Source organism: Tympanuchus pallidicinctus, unplaced genomic scaffold (assembly GCF_026119805.1).
Source record: "Tympanuchus pallidicinctus isolate F22 unplaced genomic scaffold, pur_lepc_1.0 scaffold19, whole genome shotgun sequence".
NCBI classification, from domain to species: Eukaryota; Metazoa; Chordata; class Aves; order Galliformes; family Phasianidae; genus Tympanuchus; species Tympanuchus pallidicinctus.
Window position 1 is genome coordinate 10102180 of NW_026294710.1, and position 12530 is coordinate 10114709.

General features: G+C 43.9%; 1 protein-coding gene across 2 annotated transcripts in view; it reads right to left on the reverse strand.

Annotated features, from left to right (window-relative positions):
* Positions 1-8363, reverse strand: part of ELAPOR2 (endosome-lysosome associated apoptosis and autophagy regulator family member 2) — a 91403-nt gene extending 83040 nt beyond the window's left edge. For both annotated transcript variants that reach the window (XM_052681019.1, XM_052681018.1), the window contains exon 1: positions 8051-8363. In XM_052681019.1, coding sequence (XP_052536979.1) covers positions 8051-8146 — 96 coding nt within the window. In that variant the 5' untranslated portion in view covers positions 8147-8363. The remainder of the gene's footprint in view (positions 1-8050) is intronic.
* Between the last annotated feature and the right edge of the window lie 4167 nt (positions 8364-12530).

Consider the following 12530-nt stretch of genomic DNA (forward strand, 5'->3'; position numbering starts at 1 on the left):
TACTAACCAGGACACTTGACGTTAGTCACAAGGCAAGATGAGTTGCTCATCTGCAGGCCTTCAGGGTGGATGCTTGCCAGAAAAGGTAGAGTGTTAAGAGCTGAATCATTTTTTTCCACTCCAGTTCTACTCAGCAGCCTCCCCTTAGCATCCTTGAGATGCAAGTATAAATCCTGCTATAAAGGAGTCTAATTAAGGTCCCTGCTTTTTTTCTGAGAAATGTCTGATTTTTTAAAAATGGGATGAAAAAAGACCAAACAAAAGAGAGAATAAAAGAATTGTCTTGGGAAATATCTTTCTTCTTCTTCATTTGCTTTAAGGAACTACAGTGCTGGGGATAAAAAGGAGTGAACCAGAAACAAGCAGCATTTGATCAGCACTGTTGACCTGCCAGCAGGAGGGAGCCATGGATATAAAAGCCTGGGAAAAATCAGAAGGCATCCTTTTCCAATATGCATCACTCAAAAGACACAGTGCTATCCTTGCATGTTTTTTTAAACCCAAGCAGCCTATATGAAGATACTCCTTTGAGAATCTTCAGAGAGGAAGAACAAAACCAGAAGGACGTCACATGCTGCAAGAAATACTGCAAGAGTTTAACACTTTAAGAGTCAGCAGCTGAGGTCTAAATCATTTGTACCCTTGAGTTTGCTGCTGGCATTTACCATGTCAGTGCATTTTCATTTTCCAGGAGCGTATAGTCAGTGTGTGCACTGATTTCTCTACTGTTAAATGTGTGTTATACATTATGAAGCCAGCAACAGTTACATTGACAGTATGCACAGGTTTTGCACTCCCTGTTGGTTCTTGCTTGAGCTTGGTTAGCCAGTATAGTTTAGCTTCCCAACCTTATTCACTATAACAAAAGTATCTCTAAGCTTTCACAGAATCATAGGATCACTAAGGTTGAAAAAGACCACTAAGATCATCTAGTCCAACCATCAGCCCATCTCTACCATACCTACTAACCACAACCCTCAGTGCCACATTTATCCTTTTCTTGAACACCTCCAGGGACTCCACTAGCTCCCCAGGAAGCTTGCTCCAGTGCCTCATGTTCATCCACTTCCAGACATTCTGAGATATTTTCTTACAGATATCCCTGGAAAATGTTTGCACATCTAAAGTCAAATATATTCTAAGCAAACAAAAGCTGAGCTTCCTAGTATTTTTGCCCCCAAATATCAAAGTTCTTATCTTCCTTTTTTTTTTTTTTTTTTTAGATACTTCCAAAAGCCTTCAAATATCACTACAAACCATTTCAGCAATATGATGACAATAAACATGATCAGTAAATACTATACCAAATAAGATCTGCCTCCTCTTTGTAGCAGTAAATATGTTCTGTCAAAGAAATCTAGTTGGGAACAGCTCAACATCTGTTTTTTGTTGTGCTGGTTTTTTTTTAATGAAAGCACACCTTATAGCCAACACTGCTTTCCTTGCAGAGGTGCTTGCATCTCTGAAACCAGAGCGCACAGCTCCACAATGGAGGACTACAATCCAGTTCTTTTCAGACCTTTAGCAAATTAACAGACAAACATCTTATTTTCTTCTCCTTCTTTCACCAGAAAATACACTCTTTGCCATTAGCTCAGAGTGAATCCACACAAAGTCTATTCAACCACAATTTTAGATTCCACAACTGAAACTAGAGGGGACCAATCTGGTGGGTCCAAAAGGCTCCTTCCTCTACTTCTGTCCCACCAGATAAACTCAAGCTAAACACTTGAGTCATCTCTGTGATTTACACTCCTTTTTTCCATTTTTTTTGGCATTCTCATTTTCTTCTTAATCAGCATTATCAGCATTCCCTCTGATTCAGTGATAGGATCTCCAGCATCAACACACAGGAGTTTCACGTGTCATTTTCAATCATCTTAAAACATTTTGAGCCCTTTTCCCAAATACACAGAGATTACAGTCTGGCACAATTTATAAAACTGAGCATCACGAAGTTTCTGAAACAAGGTTATTATTACGTTTGGTTGATGATTTGTAATGTAAAAAGGTCATAAAGAAAAGGTTTCCAACCATTTCTCTTCTTCATGCAGACACAAATTCAATTTCAAAAGACTGAAAACCAAAAGTTTTCATTGCCAGCAACCAAAACCTGAACAGATTTTCAGGTCAAGGGTAATAGCTGAAATATTACTAATAGGGACTATGAGGGATGCTCCTTTCTAGATGAAGAGTCAGCAAAGACAACCATGTCGGGTATCAGCACAGCGCCTTCACAATAGCTGCCCATGGAAAGACCTTGACCACAACAGGGAGACAGGTGGGACATGTTCCTTGACACTCCTCAAACAAGCACTGTTCCTTTCCTATCTCAAGAAGGAAGGGCTCAAGGCTTTTACATTGATCTATCCTGCACTTCATTACTTTCATACCTCTTAACTTGTGATTACTGCCTCCTTCAGCAACATCAATGGAGACTACTGCACATTTGTAGCTCTTCATCTGAGAGCATTGGCCAAACACCCCTTGAACTCGGGCAGCTCGGTGCTTTGCCCAGTGCCCTGGGCAGCCTGTTCCATGCCCACCACCCTCTGGTGCAGACCTTTCCCTAGCACCCCCTGCCCCTCCTCAACTGGCACAAATCAGTACACAGTACTGCCGAGTTGATGACCAGAGTAAAACACAACCCATATCTCTGCACACACTGGACCCAGCACCCAGGATCCCCAACACTACTCCTCTGACCAGCAGAATTTTTTCACACAGAGGTTGGTGACACACTGGAACAGGTTGCCCAAGGAGGTTGTGGATGCCCCATCCCTGGAGGCATTCAAGGCCAGGCTGGATGTGGCTCTGGGCAGCCTGGTCTGCTGGTTGGCGACCCTGCACACAGCAGGGGATTGAAACTAGGATCATTGTGGTCCTTTTCAACCCAGGCCATTCTATGGCTCTTTGATATGATTCTATGATGTGTTGGAAATGCCAGCAGAGATCATCTCCTTACTCGCCCTCTCTAAATCTACAAAAGCCTGGAGGAACAAAGGGGTAAAAAAAAAAAAAAAAAAAAAAAAAAAAAAAAGGAAAATCTCAGCATTCCTTACAGACAATAAATACTTGTGCTCAGTGATCAAGTAGTGTTTGATGGTAGAAGAGTGTAATCTTTTCTTTGTTTAATGTCTGCTCGTCTTTTGAGTTTATAGTCTTGTTGCATCTTCCACTGCATCTCATTTTCTTATTCTTGAGTCACTAAGACCGCGGTTCAATTTCCAGTTTTCAAATTACTGTTCATCCTCCTTTTGGGTTCCAAATTCCTTGGTCTGCCTACGTGCTAAATGGTGATGTTTTCTTCTGCAGTACCTATGCCTTGGCATCTGTCTTCTCACCTTTCATGCATCTGTTTCCACTCCATCAACTTTATTGTCGACAGTTTTATAGCACGGTTATTACTCTTCTTTCCTCATCTTTACGACCTTCCATCACAGTGGCAAATGGTAGCTGTCCATTTCTCATTTCACCTCAGAGAAAGAAATCTCTGTAGCAGCAGGAGATAAAAATAACACGATCTGTCTAGGAATCTTCCCACAATTTCTTCTGCTGAATATGAATTACTCATAAATTAAGGGTCTAAAATCCTTTAGGGTGTTTAGAAATCAGGGAATACAATACTAGATCATCCCAGCAGCTGGTAAACATAGCTGCTGTTTTGCTGCCAAAATAGCCAGTGTAGATGCTTCAGGGAAAGGCAAAAGGATACCAAGAAGCAACAGAACCTATTCAGAAGCATTCCTTTCTAAACATTTAGCAACAAGATAATCCCTTCTGAGACTTCAAACCCAGCGGAGACTAAGTCCCAGAGACCAAGTTCCACAAGTTACTGAAAGCTAAATGAAAATAAAAGCATACCTTTTTAACACTAATAGTATTTAGCCATTCAAGTGCACATTTTTATTTCTACCTTATCCTACAGATTCACATCTCATTAGCTTTCTCCACCCCTTGTATGTAACAAATGTTCTTCTTCTCCTGCCTCAAGTTATACCTTTCTTATCTCAATAGCCTTAATGTCTTCTGAGATGGCCATACATTTCTTAACCATTTATACAGTTCCTCAGTTCCTGAGTATTAATAAGACACAAGAACAGTATTACAATTTATGTATTTTTTTAACTTTATATTATATAATTATATGTATAATATATATAATTATTATTATATATATATATGTGTATATATGTACATATAAATATAATGTGTGTGTGTATTTTTTTTTAAATCACCCACTCACCTTACTCCACCATGACACACTGGATGCTGTCCTACATGGCCCCCCACAGTGACCCCAAACCTTTCTCCAAGCAGCACAGTTCACTTACAACAGAAGCACACGAGATACTCAGATTCCTTCCAGCAGATGTTCTTGTTATTCCTGCCAGCCTATCTTTGGTGACAGGTGTGCTGACTTTATCTGGTTCTGTTACATAACATCCTTCCAAGACTGACACATATCTTCTCTCCATCCTTAACATACAAGGACAGAGATTCACTTCTCTTCAAACTGCTTATCTTACTACCTAATATATTGATTCAAGATACTAATATTCTTAAAGTACTTCATACTTAGCTTAGGCACACCACATTTTTTTTTAACATTTTCTCATCACAAAAATGGACATTATTTCAACTAAGTTGAAATAATGCACTTGACCCAGTTTCAAGTTCATGCTTCACATCTCTTCTCAAGATTTTCTTGGCTTTGTCTTGCAAGTAATTTCATAAAAGATTTTTTCACTGTCCAGATAAATTATTTCTATCACTTCTCTCTTCTCCAGAAGTATCCCAGCAGATTCATACAAAAATACTTTCCCATAGAGAAGGAATTTAGCATCATTCTCTCCATTCACTTATTCATTTTATAATTCTGAATCTGATTTTGCTGCTTTTCCAGAAGGCAGGTAAAATATCCAATATATCAGCATCACATGTATTACATGCATCAAAATTTATTGGCACAGACTGCACAGGAAGGCGGTGTAGTCACAGTCCATGGAGGCACTCAAGAAATGTGTAGATGGGGCACTGCAGGACAGATTAGTGGGCATGATGAGGATGGGGTGATGGCTGGACTGGATGATCTTAGATGTCTTTTCCAACCTGAATGATTCTATTATTTCAAAAGCACACATTTTTGCTCTCAATCTGCACAGTGACTAAGAGTCAGAAAAAAAATCTAAGAAAGGAAACAGCAGCTCTGATACTTCTTATCTCTCTGCAGACAGTTTGACTGAATGGAAAGCAGAAGAGTCACTCCGTGATTTTTTTACTGCAAACACAAAAACAACAGAAGGAAAGCAACGATTACATGAAGAAACTTTCTATTTAGGCAGAGCATCGGCTAAAATTTCCTTAAAGCGAAATCTGTTCATTTCTGCAAGAGTTTCCAAGGGGAAAACCAAAAAAAGACTCATCCAGGTGGAAAGTCCAGAAAAAGCGTCAAGAAAGCACTGGAATACAAGGCATAACAAAACTGCAAGCCGGGGTGGCAGGGGGATGGGCACGAATATCTCATCATTTCCATCATGATAGCTGAATGTGTATTTAATGCCAGTGAAAAACATGGGTGTCATCAACTCCACTCAAAGTCGGAATTTATGCAACACATGAAACATGTGCATTAGTATCCCATTCATCATTAGCAAACGCAGAAGAAAAAAAAAAATCATCAAGCAGTTATTCTCATCCTAATTCAAGTTACTGACTTGTTAGCAGTACAGAGTACAGTAGTGGTTCCCCAGCATCTGCACACCAAAGGTAATTCAGTCAACCAAGCCCATCTCCTAGAGATGCACTTAACACACCTGCAGAGCAGCTGCTGGCATCGCAGGGCCCTGAGAGACCTCATGGTACAAATGGGCATCACTGCCAGGGTTGAACCACGTTACTCCAGAAGGCCATGGCTCCATCAGTGTACATCATGACAGCCAGCCACAGGAAAATTCACTTGAGCTGCTGCTCATTTGGTCTGCAGCACGGACACACTCTTCCTAAATGCAGTGTGCTGAACTACTACCATTCCTGATGAAAGAAACCAATGTCAAAAAGGTTTCCAAAAAAGCAACACTGCAATATGTTATTATTTTACTGTCTACACTATCAGAGAACCATAGAGCCTCAGGCACAGCCAGATCCCACTGCTCCAAATGTTGTACCAATGCAGAAATCCCACAAACTGGCAGATACCCATATTCCTCAGAACAGTGAGGAGACAGAAAAACAAGCTGTCAAAGAAAGAAAAAGGCAAAATCCCCTGTAGATTCAGAATGAGCTACCTGCCAGTGCTCTAAGCCTTGTGCTTCTCAAGCCTTTTGGGTATAAACCAACAAGACCGAGTATTCAAAGCACCATAAGGTCCTTCAAAGAACCCTGTAACAGGCAGTGCTTCGGCCCCGAGTCTGCTCAAAGCAGAGTTGATCACAATAGGATCACTGAAATCAGGCTGAATTATGGCAAAGGACAAAGTTTTGAGACTGACGTGTAATAGCCAGGCATTAGCTGTATTCCAGATAAGCTACCTACTTTGTTCTTCCCTTTTGCAAAGCAGCTGCTCTGCTACCCTGGCTCTTTGCAAGCTGTTTTTGTTTGTTTGTTTGTTTTTTCCTCCATCCAGACATGTTTGTGATTATATTCCCTAGGATATTCCAGTGCATGGAGCACACACACACCAGTACAAGCTAACAAACAGCTCCTTAACCACATGAGTGAGGGATGTTTCTGTCTCAAAAAGCACTAAGTGAAACTTAGTAAACAATGCTGTCTGTCATTCTGTAAAGGAACAAAGGAAAAGCACTCAGGTCCAGACTCAAACTGGCACAGCAAAGGAGCCCAGCTGGGATTTTAGGCACCTACATCACAGGACGCAATGCTCAGAATTCCACTCATACCCTCTTGGTACCTCTGCTGAGGTTCAGCCATCACTTTTAGGCATCTGCAGAGACCCAACTTTCAAGCAAAACCTTTGGGAAGAGATCAGCCCTAAAAAGACCCATTTCTCTGGGTTGAAAAAGAAGATGGGTGATTCAAAGCCGATGGCTCCTTCTTTGGGACAATCAACATTTAGGAGAAGCATCCCCAAAACAGCCAATATGTGGTTACCCCCTTACTGCAAGATTCCCCACACCAGTCTAATACTGAATTTTCCCTCTGATACAAAAAACAAGAGATCTAACAGAGGTAATATTCCTGGGATTGTGTCTCAGTGCTGGGCTCCTGCACCTCCTGCTGAGCAGCACCCGTAATAGAACTGCCATCCAGAGCAGCTTGGTCTGAGGATATACAACTATTTCCTGCTGAACACTGCAACCACAGAAGGCACTGTGAGCATCGTCAGAGAGGAAGAAGAAGGAGACTGACTGCTGCCAAGCCACCAGCAACCTCCTTCTTCCCAGCCACGGAGCACTGTTTGGGATGGTAGCCCATAACCTCCTCATCCCCTGCACCTGGATTTAAAGGACACAGACCCAGCCACTCTCAAAAAGTATTGGAGAGGATACGCCTGCATGTAAGGATGAGGATGGAAACCCTGGAGTAAAGGAGCAGCCTTGAGCCCCTCCATCTAGGCCAGCAGAGCAAGCACAGGGCTGGGCATCCCAGCAGCAGCCCTGCAGCTCTCTTTGGGTTTGTCACAGCAGGACAGGGGCAGAAAGTTTCTCTCCTGATTTGACAGGCATGGGTACTCCCGGCTGACACAGGGGGGTCAGAAAAGCTTTAATCTCCTCCTCATCTGCACTGATTCAGCACAGTATTTAGAAAAGAGCAAGGGCCACCAGAATCTCCCTGTTTGATTGTGTTCTCTGCCATTTCCTCGCAGGGATGACCTCTGGAGGGACTTCGCGATGGCTACATCGACAGCACCACAGGGGGTCCCATCTCCTCAAGTCCGACCCCACGAGCAGCCCCTACGGGGCGGCAGTACCCAGCCATATCCCATACACACATATATATAGGATGCTCTCCCGCATTCCACCCCGACCGACGGCCAAAACCCCAGAGCAAGGAGAAGGGAAAAAAAAAGAAAAAAAAAAAAAAACCTCACCTCTTCGCAGGGCGGCAGCTGGAGGGCGGCCGCCTGCCAGCCCAGCAGCCAGCAGCACACCCAGGCGGTGCCCGGGCACCAAATCCTCCGCTTCATCCTCCGCTCCCGCAGCGGAGCGGCCGCTCACCCCTTTCCCCGCTCGGCAGCCGCCGCTCGGGGCTCAGCGGCCCCGCTCCCGGCTGCGGCTTCTGCAGCGGGGCATAACCCAGCGGGGAGACGCACGGAGCTGGCACGGAGCGCAGCGGCCCCGCCAGCCCCGTGCCGGCAGCCGGCACCGCCACAGCCAGGAGGAGGGGCGGGGAGGAAAAGGAGGAGGAGGAGGAGAAGGAGGAGGAAGGCGGGTAGGCAGCGCAGGCGCATGCTGCCGAGCCTCGGCCAGCCTTGGAGCGAAACGGGGGGCACCTCCTGCTTGCACCTTCGCCATCTCCAACGCATGAAATTCCTCGCTTGGGATGCCAGCCTGCGGCCCCTGCCTGTCTGCCTGCCCTGCTCCCTCTCCTTGCGCATGGCTGCAGGATGCAAAGTGAGAGCTGGCACCCATCTCCTCACTCCTTCTGTGCTAGCATTGCCCGTTTTCCTCTCTTAAGCTGGGATCCCACCCGGTGAGACACATGGTGGTTGTGCAGGTGGGACATGTGGTGGATGTGTGGTGGATGTGTGGTAGATCTCCGTGGTGGAGATCTCACCTACTCACCTACCCACCACAGGTGACTGTGACCTTTCTCTGTGGGATAGGAGAAGAGCAGCTCACCAGCTTGGATGGGGACCTAGGCAGCCTGATTTAGTGCTGGCAACCCTGCATGGGGCAGGGAGTTGGAACTGGATAATCTTTGAGGTCCCTTCCAACTCAAGCCTGACCCAAATGCATACCCAAAATTATGCAGACCTCTCTGGTTGCATTTCAGGCCAGATTTTGTCTCTCCTTCCCCAGAAATACCCTACTGCTCATTCCCCATGACATGTTTTAGTGCTTTAAATGCTCCTCACCCTGGCAGGCATCTCTGCTGTGCTTGCACATTTTCCTGCCCCCTTCTGTCCCTTCCTTTCTGCCTCCTGTTACCTAACAGCAAACCCAGCACAGCACACTCCATATCACCAGCACAGTATGTTCCTGTCCCTATTGATCTACCTCTTCTTGCTCCAATACATAATGCCTTTTTTTGTACTTCTAATTCGTTGAGTGACTTTTTTTTTTCTTTTTTCTTTTTTTTTTTTGGCAATTTCACCTCAAGTCCTGCTTACTGTGATGCAGGTTTGACTCAGCTTTTATTCATCTCTTGCAAAGAGATCAGGAGCAGACCTGTGTGACCCCTCTCACCATCCCTGCCCGGTGTCATTGCTGTGACTCCATACTGACACCAAAATGGTATCGTTAGCTCATTTTATGTCATTTGGGGATCTTGCCAGAGCAGTCTGGAGGGAGCTCAGTGATGCTCTGCTAACGTCAATGAGTCTGAAATTTCCTTTTGTTCTCAGCCTGCCTTGCTCTGCTTATAGCTCTGGCTGCTGGAAGGAAAACAGATTATCGCTTCTTAGGCTGATGGTCCTCATCCCTCGCCAGGATGTCAAATAAAGCATTATGTACACTCTTACACAAAATGACAAATTATGTTTCTCCCCAGATGAAGTAAGGAGCAGGAGAGAAACTGCGATGGTGCTTTTTGTTTTGTGAGTGTTGCATTGCTTCAGGTTCAGGGGGATCACAAAGTCAGTCCCACAGATTCACTGCTCCCCATAACTGTGGGACAAGATCCTGAGGTGAAATGTCTGAGAGCAGCCATGAAATGAGCAGAGTTCAGCAGTTACATTTGCTGAAATAAAGCACAAAGCTGCAGGCACTCCTAGGCCTGTAGCACTGGAGTAAAGCAGAAATATACAGAAGAAAATGATGTTGGTTGGACTCAGCATGCCTTTCATAGCTGGAAAGTGGATATAAGGCTAACATCCAGAAAAGTGCTCATCTTGCTCCAGCCTTGAGTCCAAGCTTGGGCTGGGAGGCAGTCTGGGGGTTTGCATTCAGAATTGCTTTCTATTCACCATCCCTGAGTGTGTTTAAAAACCATTTGGATGTAATGCTATGATTTAGCTGTGGGTTGTTAGGGTAGCATAGGTAGGTTGCAGTTGGATTTGATGATCTTTAAGGTCTTTTCCAACCTGAGCAATTCTATGATTCTGAGATTAAGAATCACTGAGGAATAACAGAGGAATTGCTGCCCCCAGTGTACTCCTGATTCAGGAAAAGGAGTGAGTTCCCAGGTGGGCTTTATCAGCTGCTCTGTTACCCTTCTGTTTCATTCAATTATTTAATTTTAAAACTCAGAAAGAGAAGAACTCAGTTTACAACTAAAGGGCTGGAGACTTATTTCCAGTAGTGAGTATTATGTCAAAAACTATTTGCTCTCCTCTAAGAAATTTGTTGTCTTCAGAGCAAGAAAAAACACTAAGATCAGAAGGTTGATTTTTTTTTTCTTGTTTTGTGTTTCAGAGTGACAGAAGATCCAGAAATTTCTTGTGCTTTAACAGCAATGTTGTCACTTTGGTTACTGCATTATTTGAATAGGATCCAAAATGCCTGTGATGTTAAATCCTGCAAATCTTACCTGAGGGCAGCATGGCAAAAACTCTGCAATGCCTACTGAGCGTGAGGACAGCAAGAATTTATATATGTATGTGTATATATATATGTATATATATATATATATACATATATATTATATATACTATTTTAAAAACTAATCAGCTCAGGTAGACTTGTACTAATGAGGCAGAGGAAAGCTGTGCTGGATTTGGGAAGCATCACATAATTAACACACACTAAAAGGTAAGAAGTATGTATACAGGAGCAGAGTTAAAGGTTTTTTGTATTTAGTAAAAATATATAGCAGTAGATGTCTCTGGGAGCTCAGAGAATGTATCTGAAATCTTAACCTAATGTGATCTAATATCTAATATCTCAATCTAATCCAAGAGAGGATACAAAAGTAATTGAGAAGAACCACACAATCTGAGTTACAGACAATTGCCTTGCCCTTCTATTTCAAAGTACATAAGAAAAAAGGAGGAAAGCCAAGTAGTAATAATTCCTAATGCAGCCACTGTGAGATTTGTTTCAAGCTCCATCTCCAGAACTGCCTGAGTTTCCTTGTGCTTCTCCGTGAGCCCAGTGTAAGCTAAAGATGCTCTTAAAAGTGTACCTTCATACTGCAGTCACAGCTGTGCTTAGAGAAACATGATCATTTTTAAGCATTAAACACTAAAATCTATAAATAGTTCTTCCTGCCAGCAATGAGATGTTAATCATGGACTTTGGTGTTTGCAAAGCTTAAGCCATGGGTTTCTCCCGTAGCCAGTCACCGTGGTGGAGGAGCTGCCATATGTCGCTGCTGTTAATGACACCAAGTGAAAGGGAAAATTAAATGGCTGCCAGCTACTGTTTGGAGACAGCAATTAGTAACTGCGCTCGGGATTAGTCAGGCCTGTAGGCTGACATTGGCTTGCGTGGGAATACATCACAGAGGAAAAGAAGCTGTTAACCCTTTTTCATTCTGCCTGCTCCTGATAAAACTCATGGCTGGTGTGGAAAGGTGATCAATATGAATGGGTTTTCTTTATTGGGACCCGTCTCTCAGTGCAACCAGACCACAGAAGAATGGAGAAGTTTGGGGAATGTCCTACACTGCAGCAGGGGCGCACATGGAGAGCTCAGTGCTAGATCCAGATGTGGTTCCCCTCGAGCTGGAGAGCAGCCATGTCAAACCTGGGAGCAAATACAAGATCCAGTCCCTTCAACGACAGTTGATGTATATACATAGCACTGTGGTGCAGTTAGGACAGCCCAGCAGCCAAGGCAGGGCACCAGAGGGATCATATCTGCCAGTCCCATTTGGAGAAGATGCCACCTGCCCAGACCATGATGCTCCTCACATCCTTGAGTACCCAACCTGAAGCTGCTACCCATCCATCAGCACTGATGAGGAATTTAAAACATGTTTTAAACATTTAGAACTTGCTTTAAATGATACCCCAAAGTGTCCAGAGCTGCAAGCAATGATAGTCTCATCTGATATGCTTTAATCACATATTTTAAGAGCGGTTGAATGTCTCCTTAGAAATGTCTTTTCTCTCCATTAACTTGCACCTAACCCAGTCGCAGCTACCTACACATAGTGAAATGAATCCCACCATTCTTTGTCTGCTTAGGTTGCTCCTTGGATGACGTCCATGTCCTCCAGCTTGGGTATGTATTACGTGGCACATCTCTGCCTCGCTTATACAACACAAACCACAGTCCCATTTGCATCCAAACTAGAGCACAGCATGGTGAGACGGACCAGGGAGAGCACGGTGTGGTTGCTGGGCTACATGATCTGGGTTATGCAGGCTTCATCACGTAGCTGTGGTGTCCTTATGTAAACCCCCACCTGCAGAACCCTGCAAAAACACTGGCTTTTTGGCTAGAGAAAAATCAGGACCAGCTTCT